We start from the raw sequence: 19,025 nt of genomic DNA on the forward strand, positions 1-19,025 counted from the left end.
TAGATGTCGCCAGGTGCTTGCTCATGGGGTGTCTTCTGAATATCTGAGGTTTCTCTGTATTATTTTGGGGTATTACCAATTAAAATCATCAATTGCACCATAAACGTTTACTTTCCATAGACATTATTCTCTGCGATAATTAAATAATAATACCCGCCCCCCCCCCCCCCCCCAAAAAAAAGAACAAAAAAACAAAACAAAAACAAACAAACAAAAAAACAGGCAGCCATGGGGTAGGGCCAGAATATTCTTGAAAGACTGCATCTCTCAGCTGGCTCGGGAACTCTGAAAGAGCTGCAGGTTGGCAAAAGGTTTAAAGCTTTGCATTTAATGTGTTGTCCCAGTGACCCAGATAATCAACAGAAAAATGGATGGATACATGGGTGAAAATTAACAAAAAAAACCCAAAACAGCAGAACAGAGCTCTGCCAGTTTCCCTGTAACACCACTTAGAGGTATCAAAATCAAAATCTACCCCCCCACCACCCAAAAATAACAAAAAACACCAAAATCCCCAAATTCCCCAAAGAGAGAGAACACAGACACACAAGGTTACCATCTTTTCTTATTTTTTATTGAAAAGGGCCACACGCACCCCTTTTATAGATGATCTCCATAACATCACTTTAGGCATACCACAAACTGAAAACACTGTATTACCTAGTAAAAATAAATTACTGAGGAATGTAACAAAAAAAACAAACAAAACAAAAAAACCAAAAATAGTCAAGGAAAAGTGCAGCAATCATGGTTGCACTATAGGAGACGTATTTATGACTCCATGTAATGCTCTGGGTTTACGGAATAATTCCAACCCTGCTGTAAGCAAAACAAAGTTAAACAGTACAAAGGATAATAATATTAATAATAATAATAGTAATAATCATCATACTGTAAGATTTCAGGACTAAACAAAAATCATGTTGGTTCCATTTATTGTGCATATATCATATCTACTGAGGGAAGGGTGGTGGCATGGTGTAGGGCACCATTGGTGGTGGTGGCGGTGGCTGCTGCTGGGCCTGTGGGGGCGGTGGCTGGGAGTTGAATGGGAATGGTGGGTGGTTCATACCATTCTGAGCGGCCCTCTGCATACCCCCAAACTGAGGGGGACCCTGGAAGCCTTGGTTACCAAAGCCACCCACCTGGTTTGTAGGAGCGCCAAAATTACCCTGTCCATTGCTGTTGCTGTAATTGCTGCTACCATAGTTACCACTAGAGTTACCACTATTGCCTCCATAGTTGCCACCATTTTGGGCCTTACTGCCACCAAAGGAGCTCTTCGGCCCACTGCCGAACCCTCTGTCGCTGTCCCTGTAGCTACTACCACTGAAGTTACTCCTCCCACCCCCAGAATACCTATCCCGACGATCATCCTTGTAGCCACCTCTTCCCCCCCTTCCACGACCTGTGTGAGACAAAGGAGAGAGAAGGAGGGGTGGGTTAAAACACAGAAACCAGCATCAGGGCTGCTATGAGATCGTAAAAAAAACAGAAAAAACCCCCCCAAAAAAACAAAAAAAACAAGTTACAATTAAAAAGTACCACAATTACTTTATTAGATCTAAATATAAGGAAAAAACACCTAATAACTGATAGAAGAACGAATTGCAAAGTTCAGTAAAGATAATAAAAATCTAGAGCTCTACTTTGAAGTCAGTTTATTTTCCCCATAAAATCAGATTTGAAGATTATAATAAGCAACATTTCATGGTTATTTTCCTTTCTTAATATCCATTCTTGGACTGTACTGGAGTAGCTACACCTGTATGCTGTGTCAACATTTAAAGTGGAACTACTATGCTTTTCCTTGACAATAACACCTCTCTCTTATCCACAAACACACACACAAAAATTGTAGGTGCAGCCCCGTGACAGAAGGTGGGGTGAGAGAGAGAATGAGAGAAGTCAATTACAATCAATATATTAAAATATGAAAATAAAATAAAACTTTCTAACCTTCAATTTTATAACTGAGTTTTAAATGGCCAAATATGAAATAAAAATTATAATAATTACAATAAATATATTCTTGATCACCTATTTTTGATGCTGAAATGTCAAAAGAACTAAAATGGAGACGTGCCAACCAGATTCTAGAGAGAAAACTTAAGGTGTTGGCGAAGCTGTCCCAGCGTATGCCTGAAATAACCATATTAGGCATATCCGTCTCTTGTATAGGTCCATGAACAACGAAAACTGAAACTGAGTGTTTACAGCAGTCTAAACCCTGTAACTTTTATTTAGAGACTAACTCCTGATACTTGGATCTCATTTTTTGGAAAAGACTAATTGGTTCACTTTAAATAGCCTCTCTAATAACATCACTGATCAATAACAAAAACTGAGTATCTATTCGTCAGTAAGTCTAGTTCACGTTTAAATCCTAATGTAAATAAGAATGACATTTTACCTCCTCTGTCCTCTGCCATCTGGATCAGCTTGGGGTTAATGGCCTGGTTGGCCTCGCGGAGCACAGAGATCAGGTCACTGGCTTGTTTCATGTTGTTGGGGGTGAAGAAGGTGTAGGCTGTGCCCGTTTTTTGACTTCGGGCTGTGCGTCCAATGCGGTGGATATAATCCTCGGAAGAGTTAGGGTAGTCATAATTGATGACAAATTTCACATCCTCCACATCTGTGAAAGTGTTGCAGTGTGGCAAAACAAAACAAGGAGGCCACAAAGGATTTTGCACACCACAACAGCCAGATCAAAGGGAAAAGTTAGCAACTGGGAAGGCTGGGGAAGAAAAGCGACTGTTAGCCTGTGGAGGAAACACGTTAAAACATCAGAATTGCGTACAAGTCTACTCCATGGGAATACTACTGTGGGAAGAGAGAAACGATGCACACTCCAGTTGCTTACCATAATCAAAAGACATGATTCTCCCTTTTGTTAACCAAGGGAGAAAAAAAAAAATGAATTTAAGTCTTACCATTAAGGAGTATGCATTCACTAGTCCTTTCCCAATGCAGCGAAATCCCCCACAAATTGTCAAGTGACATCCAGGAGCTTCTACGCAGTTGGGCCACGATATGCACTGGGGCCTCCTCGTGCCAATATAGGACCATTGAGTGGTACATTTTTGCATGTCCAGGCTTTTCCCAGTACACTCTCAAAAGAAACTTGTTATTAAAGGCCGCACTGCGCGTCTTGCCAAGACAAAATAGACCGAGTACTAATTTAAACAGGGGCCCGCTTCAAAAACCATGAAAAAGAGCCAAACATTGAACCCTGTGGGACCCCTGAGCGAACACAGAACAATTACCACCACCCCCACCCCCTTCATCAGTATCATCAAGGCAAGATCTTCCAAGAAGCCAGTGTTCACTTGAGAAAATGTCTCTTGTTGGCAGGTCTCGACATGACTATAAAACGCAGGCGAGGGAGGAACTTTGGTTTGAGCTGACTCTCTCTTTTTCCACTCACTAGATGCTCCCACTACCCCCTAAACACATGTGCCAGGTCTCCTCAATTTTCAGAGACATGATTTCAAACTGCTCTCTCCATTTTCAAGGAATCCAGCACTTTGACGGGAAAAGAAAACAACTGAAAGCTTTGACAAGCTCACACCCATGCTATGTGATACAAGCTCTGAAAGGTAACAATTGTTCCAAATCTCAAACAAGTGACTTGCAATACAGCGCTCTCTAACACAACAGCATGCAAGGCAAAAGTCACAGCATCAAGCATATCTCTGTTTTTTAACGTTTGAGTTGGAAACAGCTGGATGGCATTTGTCAGGTGAAATCCATGGACAGAGAACAGATGTGAGCGTTTTTCAACAACATATCAGAGACAAAGGCTTAGCCACACAGCCTTTTGAAGATCACTGGCACACAAGAGCTTTCACCTCTCTAGGCCCACTGGGTGGCAAGCCAGTTGAGCAATTCCAATATGTCATCCTGCTCCCTCTCGAGGCCTGGGACTGTCATGCCTAGCGCCTGCCACAAAGACTCCACCTTAAGGTGAGAAAAACTCAGAAAATGCATAGAAAAGTTAAAGAAAGCAAAAGCACTTTCTTTAAAATAAGTGTAACACTGATAATAAAGTAGTACTATTCAATGCCATACTGACCTAAGCCGCGGGAGGCCACATCTGTAGCAATGAGAATCGGCGCTTTGCCATATCTGAATTCTGGAAGGAAAGGGACTTAACTGAGTAAAATATAGAGTAACAATGATTGTTTCAATATTAAAACCCAGATCCATTTTTATTAACACAAAATCATATATCTTACCGTTAAGGACCCAGTCCCTCTCCTGTTGGCTCTTGTCTCCATGGATTCCCATTGCAGGCCACCTGTCTCACACACGCACACACACGCACACACACACAGTCAGCCCAGATTAGTCCACTGTCAGTCCACTGAGGAGCATGTGTTGCAGCAATCTTGAAATGCCTATAGGCTCTTACTTAGGCAGTTACTATGAACCTTTATCTAAAGTAACTTTAATTTTATTTTTCTGGGTCAAAACCTGCATGTATATTTACAGCAAATGTGACACATGTTGCTTCAAATATTTGCTGAACTTGACTGTAAATACGATTAAAAAAAAAAAAAGATTAAGGATATGGACTCCTTACCCATCTCTCCTCATCCTCCTGGTGAGCTCATCACAACGTCTTTTGGTCTCCACAAAAATAATGGTCTTGTTCTCCTTTTCACTCATGATCTCCTCCAGCAAACGGATCAGTCTTACAGAGAGCAGACAACAGAGAAAGTCTACTCATTATTCATCTACTGGCTGAATAAAGTTCTCTACCAATTTAAAGCACGTAAATTTACGTTTTGTGTCTAAATGGTTACGCTAAAATACTATGAAGATGGTATGAACACAACAGGATTAGAGCCATTTTAGATTTAATAAGACATTTTTCTTTATCTACAGTACATAATTAAATATAGAACATGGATTTTTCATGTTTAAGCACTCGTTAAGGGTGGTATAAAGCATTTACTCACTTGTCCTCCTTCTCAAGGTCATTGCAAACATCAACTATCTGCAGGATGTTATGATTGGCACTGAGCTGCAGTGCTCCGATATTGATCTGGACATAGTCCTTCAGGAAGTCCTCAGCCAGTTGACGAACTTCCTTAGGCCAGGTGGCGCTCCACATTAGGGTCTGACGGTCTGGCTGGTAGAGAAAAAACAAAAACAAAGAAAAAAAGAAATTTTACCAACACAGGTTTACCTGATGTATTCTGGTTCAGTTCTAGGTCTTCTTTCGTCAAATTTTTGAGGCCCTTGCCTTTAAAAGACTATGCAAATTACATATCACAAGAAACCACTAAAATAGTTGCCATCTTTGTGGCATGAAAACCTGTTTTGACACAGATTCTTAGAAATATAATGTTAACCGTCTGCAAAGCAAAAGCAGAAACAACCTACCCGAATTTGGTCCACTATTTTGCGGATCTGAGGTTCAAATCCCATGTCCAGCATGCGGTCAGCTTCGTCCAGCACCAGATAGGTGCAACGACGCAAATTAGTCTTACCGCACTCCAGGAAATCAATGAGACGACCCGGAGTAGCGATGCAAATCTCAACACCTTAAACAAAAACCGAGAAAATTGTGTTTTTAAACTTAAAACCAATACAATTAAACTGTAATCCTTAAAGAAAAACTTTAAAGAAAATATACCTCTTTCAAGGTCCCTGATTTGGGGCCCTTTGGGCGCCCCGCCATAGATGCAGGTGCTCTTCAGACGGGAGGCCCTGCCATATTCAGCCGCCACTTGCTGCACCTGCTGGGCCAGCTCACGGGTTGGTGCCAGCACCAAGCACTAAAAAAACGATTTACATTCTTTTTAAGTCTGAACATTTCAGCTGTTCTTCCACATGACAACAAATATGGATGACACGTTTATAGATTATATATCAAAAAGTGTGGGTCTTGAAAGTACTGTAGATGGGCAGCAAAAAGCCATAAATGGAAGAAAATGTATTTTTTTTTTTTTTTTTTGGTTTGAATTAAAATGTAAATATTTAATATAAATAATTTTTCATTTTAAAGTCAAACTTGTGTCTTGTCAAGAGATGGAAAAAACTAAAAGACTGCAGAGGCTATGAGGATGTAAAAAGGCATCAAGATATATAAATGAATCACTGAAAACACAAAGGAGGAAAGATTTTCAGATTTCAAAATGGCAGTCAAAAGGATGGAATTGGCTGTTTTACACAGCAAGATTTGTATATTTACACAGACAACATGAATATATTTTTTACTTACAATAGGCCCATCTCCATGCTCCAAGAATGGCTGGTGTTGGATGTGCACAATTGCAGGCAGAAGGTACTAAAAAGGACGAAAAGGAGTGAATCTTGCACGTAATGCAACTATTAACATAACAGTGTAACATCAGTGTTTTGAAACAATAAAGAGTTGCCTGCCATATCTCCATACCGCCATAACATCAGTGCTGTGAATTTCTTACAAAAGACAGCAGTGTTAACATGGTTTTAAGTCAAAACGTTTTGTCCAAAATGGATATTTTACAACTCATAGCATCTGGTCAGTCTGAACGGAGCCACTCTTAAACTTGTATACACTCACTGTTGTCACCTTAAAAAATATCAACAGTGTTATACACATTTTTTTTTTCCAATTTTGCCTAGTGAGTGGTGCAGTAAGGTTACTTTGCCTTAAATGGCTGTACTAAATAATACAAAATGACAGAATAAAGAATTTATTATGTTTTTCGCTTTGGTGAATTTAGCCAATCATGCTGCAAAAAAAATCTATACTGTATTATGTTTTAAAATGCTTTGGAAAGCAAAAGTAACCACATAGCACCATTAATTTTATTCCCCATCTTGGCTGAAATGGTTTAAAAAAAAGATTAAAAAAAAATTCTAACTGTATAACACTTACTGCAAGGGTCTTCCCAGAGCCAGTCTGAGCGATTCCAACCATGTCTTTGCCACTCAGGGCTACGGGCCACCCCTGAGACTGGATTGGAGTTGGTTCAGTCCAGTTTTGTTTGACAATTACATCCATAACGTAGCCTGAGGAAGCAAGACATGCAAGTTTAGTAGCTGCAAGTTGAAATATCAGCATAGGGTAATAGAGCAGACAGGCAGTTCTTAATTATTTAAGCAGCATGAATTTGTACTCACTTGGAAATGCAGCTTCGTGGAACTTCACGATCGGTTTGGGGCAATCTCTGCCTTTAACCGTCACTTCTTTGCTTCTTCGGTACTGTTCAACCTCTTGCTGGAATTCCAAAAAGAAATAAAAAGACACAAGTTCACATTAAAGCAGCAATACCCACTGAAATCATGTATAATTTTAAGAGCTTTATGTTTTATGTTTTTTTTTTTCCCTAGTTAAAAAAATAAAGAAAATTATGCAAAATCAGGCCTTACAAGTGGTCTGCGGGTGACATCTGGGTGCTCCTGGTAGAAGTTCTTTTGAAACTTGGGAAGCTCATCGAGGTTCCAGTGCTTCTTTCGCAGCCTCTCACCAGGGTTGCCGAACTTTCCAGGAGGAGGTCCACCCCTATTGCCTCCTCCACCACCACCAAAACGAGGAGGCCCACCGCCATATCTTCTTGTGAAAAAAAAAGAAAAAGAAAAAAAGATGCCACGTATAAAAAAAAAAGAAAAGAAAAAAAAAAGTACACTTTTGTTAAAATAACAATTAACTGCTCAGCCATTCCTATAGAAATATTCTTAAGGATGCAAATTTCTTTCTTCAATTTCTTCAATCGCAGCGCTAGATGTATTTCCTGTCTCCACAGTTTAATAGCACCATAAGGAAACAGCCTTTGTAAAATAAATATAAAGGCATTTGTTACACAAAACACAATCTTTCTATTATATCCATTTTCCATGTATTTATTTACTGGAAGAAGAGGGTATTTTTGCCCACTTAGTTTGTAAAACTTAAATATTTACTTTACAGAAAATCAGCACCTGTGGAATTTCGGGAAAATGGAAAAGTGATATGATCGAAGATATGCTTTGTATTTTGTTGTTGAAAATAACAGCATTCACCAAAAAGTACCCATAGATGAAATAAATGACAAGAAAGAAATTCATTAAATGGAATGAACACAAGTTTAGGACCAAACATTTGTAGGTTGAATCTTTTCACTTTCACTTTATTTTTATTTTTTTTAGAGGTTTTAGCCAGAGCCAAAGAATACAAACTGGCACTGTGAAATACAAGTTATTTTTTAAGCTCATTTTGGTATTTATGGTGTAATTTACATTATTATAATATACTTTTTTAACTTAAATAATCAGTGTAAAAACAAACAAAGACAGATTTTTTGCCGAAGGAGGTCACATACAGTGCTTTGGGAAAACAAACAAACTTTCCCAGATGCCATCTTATGATCTAATGACTGCACCTCTATTTAAACAAAATAAGATTTAGATCCCTTTTTTAAATACTTAATAATTGATTTTAAAAATTGGTATATGAACAATTCAGCTTTTTAAGTAGGGCATGGCAGAAATTTAAGAACTACACCCTTAACTGTCGATAAACTAATCTTTCAGACAGGCGTGGTCAGGACAACCAGAAACCAACAAACAACAAGAAGCTGTTATGTCAAATGCATAGGTATAACAGGCTAATAATTACATATGAAATTTACTTTAAAAAATTAGATAAAGCAGTTAAGATTGTCTCTCTCTCACACATAAACAATTATATAAAAGGGGTAAACTTACTAAAGGGTAGTACACTAAGAAAATAAATTTATAAAATTAAAAGTAGGGCTGAACGTCAATGTGTAGCATGAATTTTTAGGAAACCATTTAAAAAAATATTTTAATTTTAAAGTCCTTTGGTTTAAAATGTGTTATGTAAATAAAACTTGAAACTGTAATTATCATCTTTATGAAACGATGGCTTTTATGTCCCGTTTACTTATGCATATATATATATTTTTATTTAGGAATATTTATTCATTGTAGCTTTCGTTTTTGATGAAACCTAGTACTGAATAGGCTAAAGCTCCAGGCTGCATCTTTTCAGTATATTATCTATGTTCTTTCCGCTTAATTCAATCCTTCGCCGTTCTGGGGTTTTTTTGTTTGTTTTTTTAAATGGGCATTTATTTAATTGTCATTTTCGAGAAACTGCCAATAACTTGTCAGTTGCAGTAATTTCACAAGTACATTTCACCAAAACAAACGCTAAGTAATGACAAAAAAATGTAATTAAAATGTTTCATAAACAGTCCCACATTATATGTATATATTTAACTTTAAATTATTGTAGTATATGTATACAACACCAGGTTTACTAACATTAAAAACCCATATATAACTATGAATGCTGTACAGACTGAACAGGTTCAAACCGCTTATGCGGAGCCATCTTTGAATACCGCTTCCGCATAAACAATAACATGTCACATCACCGAGCCTGACGTGACCCGGTTAACACACGGTTAAACGGGGCTGTTATGAGGTTTCGTTTTGCCTCCGGTGACAGAAAACGACTCGTTAGTAATAAATTGGGCCTCAGCGACATAAATCTTGCACTCTCAAGAGAAGACACTTCTGCGTCACATGCTCCGGTAACGGGAAGGCTGACGTGCAAACGCCGACACGGAGCCGCCGTTCGCTGCCATTTTATCTCCAAACGGCAAGGAAATGGATTGCATTACACTGACAGGGCGCCGCCCGCATAGAAACAAACGTACATTCTAATACACGCCTTTACTTACTAACAGAAAGGCGACAATAAACCACGAAACCCTCGCAGTGACATTTGTTTTGACACGTAAGACAGCGCTGCAGCCAACGGCCGAATGCTACACTTGGCATTTTTTGCTAATATTAAGGAAACCCACACTTACCCTCGGTCTCTGCCACGATCTCTGTCTGAAAAACCTGGCATTGTGTTGTAGACTGCGGTGAAAAAATGGGATAAGAAGAAATATATGCTGCCGGCCTATAAAACAGGCGAAAAAAATCTACGAGCTGAAAGCGCACCGGCGAAATAAAAAGAAAATGCCGGCAGACAAAAGTCTGTCTACCGAGACGGAAACGAGGTCAGACGGGACGGATAACATTTGTATCAATGCGCGTTTTTCATTCGTATTAGCTGTGGTACTATTTTATGTTCGCGTTCGGGGCTGTGACGTTTATTTCTACCGTTGATACAAACCTGCTTTCTTTGCTTTCTTTCTATCTTTCCTTTATCCGCCCCGTTGACATCAGTAAAAGCATTTTTCAAAAGCATTTTTCTGAGAAGTGTATGACAATTGAACAGTAGTGCAACTACATCCTCCAAAGTGAATAAAGTAAAAAAAAAAAAATCTACAATCCTTCCAAAAAAACATCCATTATCCATCCTTTACATCCATTAGACCTAACGAAGATCCTGGCAATTGAGTATATACATGTGTTTATAATGCAAACCTTTAAAACGGTCCACATTCAAAAACAAGTCTGTGATCTCATACTGGCATGATGTTTGAATAACTGGAAATATGTTGTTTTCTAAAACTCTTTTGCCTGAATTCTTAGATACAGTGTGTTTATTTAATGGGATTTACATGGGATTTATCATGTGTATGTGTTTTGTTGGTGTGATGGGGCTCCAAGGTGTTTAGGATTTACATATTCCCAACATTGTGAGAGAAGGACAGCAGCAAGAGTGAAAGGGAAAGTTTACAAGATGTGAGACCTGCTGTGATGTAGGGTTTGGAGAAGGTGGTACTAACTAAAAGATAGGTGACAGAGCTGAAGATGTTAAGATTTTTGTTGGGAGTGTGCAGAATGGGCAGGGTTGAAAATTAAAAAATTAAAAAGTACATCAGGGAACAGCTCAGGTTGAGCTGTTTGGAGACAAACTTGAGAGGCAAAGTTGAGATGGTTTGGATGTTGGAGGAGGGATAGTGGATATAGTAGTGGAACAAAGGATGATAATATGGAGCTAAAAGGGAGGAGGAAAAGAGGAAGACTACAGGGAAGGTTAATGGATGTGAATGAGGACATGCAGAGGGTTGTTGTAACAGAGGAGGATCCTAGGGATAAAGTTAAAGGGAGGCAGATAGTCAGCTATGGCGACCCCTAAAGGGAGAAGCCGGAAGAAGAGGAAGAAGAAGAAGAAGAAGAAGAAGAAAGTGTGTACATGCCCAGAAACTGCAGATAAAAATTATTAACAAAATGAAAATGAAATTCTCCACACATCTTTTATTTCCACTTCATCTGTTTACTTGTGCCTGTTTCACTGACCAGAATATCCCCAAAACTACTTAACAGATTTCAGTGCCATTTTGTCAACAACAATGACAATACTTTTACAATTTTCTTTGTTAAAAATGCCGATGTTTACCAAATGTATGGCAATTTAAAAAAAACATGGCTCAGTAGAAACCTTACCCACTTTAAATTTTGTACACTTCATTGTACTCACTGAAATATCCTTGGGTTATCATGTGGAAATAACCAAATGCTGAGTTTCTACGGTCATTGTGATACAGAATACTTGACATTACATTCTTAATCATTAAGCTATAGTTTTCCTCCAAATCTTCCTTTAATTGAACACGGCCAGTAGTGTGTAAATGTTAAAGTGGAATAAATTTCATAACTACCTGACAATAAAACCATTATAATATTATCGATTTGATGGTTCATACTGTCGAAATATCTTGAGCAGCGTGGCATGCCAGATGCATAACCTAATTTTTTGTTCTTTCCAGCAATATCCAGAGTAACAGCAAGTAAACATTTATTTGACAAATAATATTGCTAATTCACACAGTTAATTCACAATTAATTAGAGATATAAACATTATATGAAAAATGTTTATAAGCCACCGATTAATGTACCTGCAGAAACAGAAAAATAAAAATAAAATTATAACCCAGATATTTTTACCACAGGCAGTCGTATTTTTGACAACGATGAGTTGTTTATACGTCTTGCTTATTATAAATTTTTTCTTTACCTTGCAAATTTTGTATTTCTTGTACAATTACACAAGAACACTATCACTAAAATAACACGTGTGAATGATAAACATCTTCATGTATATCATCACCATCCTATTTTTTCTTTAAATGATGCGGTTAATACACAACCTATGATAGCATATAAATAATAATATTTTGATCTGATATTTGAAGCTGACACTGCACACAAACTGATTTATACTTGATTTGTTTTCCAAAGTTACTTTTGCATCGGTGTTAATATAATTGTACAATCATGTAAAATGCCATGTCATGTTAAAAATCAGTCATTCTGTCCAAATGTGTTTCAATGAGCATTTTTATATATACGTACTGTTGTGTGGTCAGCAGTGCTGTTGCATCCATCCATTCCCAGGTCCTTCTTTGACCACGGACATTTACACTGAGCCAGATTGTTGGAATTTTTCACTTCATTTTTTGTGTGTTCTATAGAGGGAGAGAGAAAAACATGAGTAAGGAAGTAGTTTCACAGTAAACACTCGGCTTTAAAAGTGTGTTTTATGGATGCTTTGGCTTATGTTTCACTTTAGAGTTCTATCCCAGTTTATTAAAATCTAAAATTTCAATCGATTACATTTTTAAAAACAAAAATATATTACATTATAACATTACGTTGCAATATAGTTTAAGTAAGCCAATTTTTGAATTTCACATTTGAGCAAATTTGCCTTTTCAGCAGGAATGATTAACTTGGTTAACCTTGAAGTGTCATGGCTTTGACAGCAAGACCAGAAGGAAACTTTACATTACTCAATTACTTTACTGAAGTACACTTTAACCAACAATATTTTGAATTTAAATATTGTACTCCAAGCAATATATTTTAAAGGTTTTGTTTCCATATATTATAATATATTATGTCTTATTGTTATAGATAAAACTACCCAGCCAAATTAATTAAAATAAGTAAGTTATGTAAATAAATAAATATCTAAGACATTAATGTAATACATGCATTCCTTAATAAATATTTATTGCTTGCTAATATAATGTCTGTGATTCTGCTCAACGAACAGTTTTAAATTAACTACAAGTTTGAGTCTAAAATTATTGATTAGAATATTATTTATTTATTTAACTTGCATAAAGATAAAAAACAAGATAATTAGATCATAACCTCAAGCCTAATATGCTTTATCCTAATTTTGGAAAACTCATTAAAGCATTAATTTTCACACTAAACACTTATCTAACAAAACAATTTTCAGGTCTCTTACAACACCACTTATACACAGACTTGAACCTGACAGTTTTCTACAGTGTGTCAATTCTGGCTTCCTGTGAGCACTATCTTCATTTATTTATTTATTCTTTTTTTTCCTCTGCTTTCTTGGTCCCCCCTGTGCCACTCTTGGGAAATATCTCTACTTTTATATAAACATGTGAACAAAGAGAACTTGTTTGCTTGACTCATTGTCTCACTTATAAACACAGAAGTGAGTGTGCTGAAAAGGTTAATGTGGAACCTGAAATCACCTGTGTAACAACACAACAAGGAACACTTTGCCTTATTTCCTAATTTCTGCATAGATTAATGGCATCAGACATTCATACCAGATTTTTTAAAACCTTCTGTCTTCTTTGTTCCCCTTTTCAAATTTACATGTGCTGTAGTTTACAGATTGTTTTGTGAACTGTTTTTGTGGCTGCAAAAGCTAAAATATTTGTTTTCATAATACAGATTAAATCATAAATTAAGTAATGCATTTTTTTAAATGGAGCTCCTTGTGGGTAAATAAATTCTAGTAAATGTGTTTGGCACAACATCGTATCCAGATCATCATCATCACTGCAAAAGCTGTCAGACTAAAAATAGGGGATGGTGCATTCTCAGATCCTGTTAACTGAAAAAATTCTTTCCAAATTACTCATTGAATGACAAATCGCAGAGGTAACAGTCTACTTACTACAGAAGTCCCTGCAGAAGCATTCTCTTTCATTTCTGAGATTTGCCAGTAACTGCAATTGCTTCTCACAGTTGTTTTTGTTGTTATTCACTGTTGTGAAAGTAAATAAATATGTAAATATTTATAAAAGAAAAAAGCAGTACATATGTTCTATCATATAACTTGAAATTCTGTTATAATTTGTAAATTACATTTGGAAAACAAAACAGAAACTCACTTTGGACACCAATGCAGATGATCCCAACCAGGAGGAGAAGACACAACAAACCCAGAAACATTGAACAACTTCTGAAATGATTTCTCTTTCTGGTTTTCTCAGTGACTAAAGGCGTTTAACAAGGAAAATATAAAAGAAATAGATGAATAATTATAGCTTCATAAAAGAAGCCTAAATTATAGTGCAGTACATTTAAACACATTTTTAGAGGTAACATTATTGTATTTGCTCTAGCAAATCAGCCAATAAAATAAATATGAAAATCTGGTAAATAGAATATAAATGTGTCTGTTATTGTTATTCATACTTCTAATGAGCATACCTGTGTGCTGAGCTCCTGTCGGTCCAGGGGTGTTTGGTGACGTACTCTCCACCCAGGGGTTATCATACACTCTCAGGCTTTCTGCACTTACATAGATGTCGACTATACTTTCCTTCTTCTTGTCAGAGGGAAAGTCTTTGATGCTGCCTGGCTTAGCGTACAATCCTGCCGACATTATTTTGTCAGGCTATCTTACATTAAACACGCACCTGTTGCAGTTTTTTCTACTGTACTCTCAGTATTCAGAGTATTTTTTAAAAACTTGATATAACAGCAGTTGTGTCTGATTTTTCAAAAAAGAGGTAGGACACAAGACAAAAAGAGGAAGATCATAAAAATGGGAAGTCATAGATAATTACCATTTGGACACCCACTCATTCTTTTTAGAAACTGATCGGTGCTAAACTTTGCCATTTGATTTGTGGTTAAAAAAATGTAGATAGAAGTAGATATTGTGTTCACAGTTCCTGACCAAGGCATTGTTTAAACAGAGAAGAGAAACAAGAAGTAGGCAAGGCTGAAACAAAGGACGGAACTCTATAGCAGTGGGCACGATGACTTCTTCAATGTCAAATATACATATAAAACATATGAAAAATATGAAAAAAATGTCAATGAAATGGTAGACTTTTAATTCTGGTCACGAATATCAACTTGCAGAAATTGTTTACTGATATCATGCAGCATTCTTCTACAGAAATGTCCTCCAGCTGCATGATGTCAGAAAACAATGGACAACAATGTGGACTAAATCCTAAAATATCAGTGGAAAACATTCTAAAATGCCACGTCTGGGATTTTTAGTTATTAGTCAATAATTGCCTTTAAAAAAATTTTTTTTTAATGTTTTTCTGAAATAAACACAAAGTCTTAATTTTTTTTTTAAGTATAGCACCTTTATGTGAGGGGACTGTTATCAAAGAACATGTATAAACTGTATGTGTGTGTATTGTCTTTGATTCCCACATAAAAAAATTTGGTTTCTCTTTTAATGTAATGTGTGATTCAGTTACTCCTCCAACATTAAGGCTGCCCCAGACAGCAAACAAACTTCAAAACTTTTAGAACACATGGCTCGCTTTTGGTAAATTCTCTGATTGGCTCAAAAATCATGAGGCGAACCTTTGCCTGAGTTTCTGCAGTCATACTTTGATCTGACTGCAGCTTTAGGACAAATTTGAGCCAAACATTCATTATTATGTGTGTCTGCACATCTGTTTTCCACAAGTCTTTCCACTTACAGAGCCTAATTAGAGTTTCCTTTCCCCACTGCTTTTTCTCACACTCTTTCTGATAACTTGTTCTTCCCAGTCTAACACTTAATTTTCATCTGACTTCACGATTAATGAGGCAGCATAATGAATTCACAGCAGTGACAATAAAAAAGCGCCATGGCTGTTTCCAGCTGAAATAATCATCTCCTTAAACTTCTTAAAATATGCTCTGTGCATAACATTGCGGGAAAAATCCCAAATTCTACTGATAATGACTTACAGACTCAATTTACTTAAGAAATTACACTGTAAAGTTTTTATATGATGTAGCATTTTTTGTATTAATGGTATATATCACCACTGCTGCTGATAAACAGAAAATGGGAACGTAAAACATAAAATTATTGCATTCAAAAACATTTTCACATACAGTAATAAAAATGGTTAACTAATGCCTATCAGTTGAATAAACTGAACCTCTTCTAAATATTACTATAGTAATATAGGATTCAGTAACAGATATAACTAATTATTTAGCATCTTTAGCCTTTTTTCTCCATCAGAAAACGATATGACTGTGATAGCTCATAAAATTAACAAGAATTGATAAAAAAGATTTATCAGTTGGTTTGTTTATTTATTCATTTATTGTCACTTATTGTATCACACAGCTATTTATACATGAAGAATGCAGACTGTAAACCCAAATGCTCAAAGTCATTAAATACATTACACCACAAGTAATTTGAACTTCATTTTAATAAAACACTCCTACAAACTCAATTTCTGAACTGCATATGAATAGTCTGATCCTTTGTTTCTCCAGACTGGATGCTGAAATATCAGTGAGCAGGACACCAAGCACCAGCTTATTTAGTTTTCAATCTCACATATGAAATTTCTTTCATAATTGCATGGCAAATCATTCCAGTTTGAGTTTTGCTTTCCTTCACTAAGTTCAGCACAGTCTTCGCGTGATTCCCAATTATCCGGCTTGTGTCTCTCCAGTATCTACAGATTAACAAACAGTTCAGTCAAAATTAAATTCACTTGATGTCAAGTAATAAACTTTCAGATATAAGTTATGATGGCACAAATGATTGTTTTATCGACAGAAAATGACGTTTAAAAACCCAGAAAGGTTTATTTCAATTGGAAATCAGATCTTAGATTCTTATTATTGCTCAATTTCTTTTCTGAACTTGCAACAGACCAGTTTTGTTCAGCATACAGCTGCTTTGGAGTGTGTTCACACCCCTTCAGCTTTTAAACACATTTTCTGTTTAGATTTCATGTTAAACCAATAAAATTCATTATTCTGATACTGATATAGTTCATTATTATCTGGTTATTTTTATTTGGCTGGATGGCCAGTGCTATGAATAGGTCTGGCAGGTTTAAACTTTGTTTACTAAACTGTTATTATTGTTATTATTGTTATTATTATTATTATTATTACAATTACAGATTCCACAATATTCTTGATGCAGTTTTATCCTGAAAGTCTAATGGGGATTAAGTGTATTTTATGGGTTAATTTCTTATGTGCCATCAAATCAAGAGGTGCACTGCAGTCAAATTCTGCAAAAAAAAAAATCCCAAACATCAGTGCTGCAGCAAAATCCCAACCTTCTACGGGTCAGTCCAGAAAATTTGGCTGATGAAAACTGCCCTTTTGTATGGCGTTATTTTTGTTCCTCTATTCTGAGTGCACATAAACAAATGTTGCATTTTGAGGAGAAAATTATTTTGAATGAAGAAAAATTTAATTTGAGCAAACAAAATTCATTTCTGTGTGCAAGAAATATATTTCAGTGTTTGCTATTATCCATATACAAATACAATGACAACCCCTCTCGCTCAGTTGTTGGCATTTGCTCTTGCTCAGATCTCTGCTCTGTGTGCTGACAGACATCTTCGGACCAGCTCTCAGTGTGTCGCTTGCACTCTCAACATCTCTGCTTCGTGCACGCTCAACTCTCTCTGTACACCATTATGAATGTGCCACAAAACCAACCAATCACAGACTTGGATGCAAAAATTCTCTTGGCTGTTTTGGTTTCCAATCAGCTCGCTAGCTACTGCATTTTGGAAACACTGTCCAAAGTGTAGCTAAATCCATTTTTGGTTAGTATGTTTAATTATTTTATTTTAAAATATATAATTTTTTTAAGACCATTGTTGGTTTTAATCTAGTTTAAACCAAACCCCTCCATTGGATTTAGCTACATTCTGGACCGTGTTTCCAACTGAGCGAGAGGGGCTGTCATTGTGTGTGTATATGAATAATAGCAAACACTGAAATACATTTCTTGCATGCAACAATTAATTTTCTTCGCTTTTCTTCACTAAAAATAATTATCTCCTCAAAATGCAACATTTGTACTTTCAAAGTTTTTTTTTTTTTAAGTGCGCTCAGAATAGAGGCACAAAAATAATGCCATACTTTTGTACTAGACTGCGTCTATGACTGATATGTGCAGATAGAAGCAGAAGGCCTTTAATATCATGAGGAACTGTACCTACTTAGCTCATGGACTGTCCACCCTTCTCTTATCAGGAAGCATATAAAAAGACTATTAGCTCTCTGATCTAACCCCTTCCTCATCTGTCGGTCATTTGAATCTCTGTAAACTTTTTTTTCCAGAGGTGCATTAAGATCAGGTCAGTTCCAAACAAAAAAGAAAAAAGAAAAAAGAATTTAGTACAGTGACAGTAAGCAAAACTGAAAATGGAAAATATCTTACGTGGTGGTGACGTTTTGTCCATTAACCCATTTCCATTCACCTTCCTTTTCTTGATCAGTCAGACCAATCCAAAAAGGACCCTTTAAACTGCTGGCAAACATCTTGATTTCATAGAGACATTAGGTGGTTATCATTTATACAGTCACTTATTTATCTTACTGTCTTGGTAAAGAGAGTAGGTGCAAGTACAGAGTCTTCAGCTTTTATATTTGGGTAGAAATCAAATATTTTAATAATAACAACAATTTTATTTGAATAACAGCAGGTCCAAGATAACAAAATTATTTAGCCAACTCACCTGTTCCTCAATACTAGATATTATCACCAGGTGTGCACCGGTGAAAAAGTTTTGACAAAATGTTTCACTTTCCATCCAGATTTTTTAAAAGGTAAAAAGTAAATAATAACAACTTCTGCCAACCTTTGTCCAGTTGGCAGGACAGGGTGGCTCTGTGAACACAAGTGCAAAAACTCCTTAGTTGCAATACTAAGCTACCATTAAGATGACAGAAATCTGTAAACAGTTTTGATTCTGAGAGTACCACTCTTAGTTTTAGTTGTGTTTACTTCCTATTTGGAAAATAGTGAACTTCATCTATAAACCAGTCTGTCTTTTGTCATATTGAGCTTCATTTCACCATGAAAGTGTCTGAGTTTATAGTTTTCAGTTGA

General features: G+C 36.4%; 1 protein-coding gene across 2 annotated transcripts; it reads right to left on the reverse strand.

The window, feature by feature from the left end:
• Window positions 1–552: 552 nt before the first annotated feature.
• On the reverse strand, window positions 553–10,033 carry LOC134629314 (probable ATP-dependent RNA helicase DDX5). 2 transcript variants are annotated; one of them, XM_063476554.1, is made up of 13 exons: window positions 9,819–10,033; window positions 7,369–7,549; window positions 7,120–7,216; window positions 6,875–7,008; window positions 6,233–6,298; window positions 5,645–5,786; window positions 5,392–5,552; window positions 4,965–5,137; window positions 4,586–4,696; window positions 4,239–4,300; window positions 4,076–4,135; window positions 2,414–2,635; window positions 553–1,408 (listed from the first exon to the last, which is right to left on the reverse strand). In XM_063476554.1, exons 1-13 carry the CDS (start codon window positions 9,857–9,859, stop codon window positions 954–956), a joined length of 1,905 nt encoding a protein of 634 aa, XP_063332624.1. In that variant the 5' UTR covers window positions 9,860–10,033; the 3' UTR covers window positions 553–953. The 2 variants fall into 2 exon arrangements, with proteins under 2 accessions (XP_063332624.1, XP_063332623.1); XM_063476553.1 differs by having other exon boundaries at window positions 7,369–7,552.
• Between the last annotated feature and the right edge of the window lie 8,992 nt (window positions 10,034–19,025).

Source organism: Pelmatolapia mariae, linkage group LG6 (genome assembly GCF_036321145.2).
Source record: "Pelmatolapia mariae isolate MD_Pm_ZW linkage group LG6, Pm_UMD_F_2, whole genome shotgun sequence".
NCBI classification, from domain to species: domain Eukaryota; kingdom Metazoa; phylum Chordata; class Actinopteri; order Cichliformes; family Cichlidae; genus Pelmatolapia; species Pelmatolapia mariae.

Coding starts and splice junctions, on each gene's coding strand:
- LOC134629314 (XM_063476553.1), bottom strand. CDS start 9,859: ATGCCAGGTTTTTCAGACAGAGATCGTGGCAGAGACCGAGG. Junction 5,138..5,391: donor AAATAGTGGACCAAATTCGG/GTAGGTTGTTTC, acceptor TTTCTCTACCAG/CCAGACCGTCAGACCCTAAT. Junction 2,636..4,075: donor TGTGGCCTCCCGCGGCTTAG/GTCAGTATGGCA, acceptor ACACTTTCACAG/ATGTGGAGGATGTGAAATTT.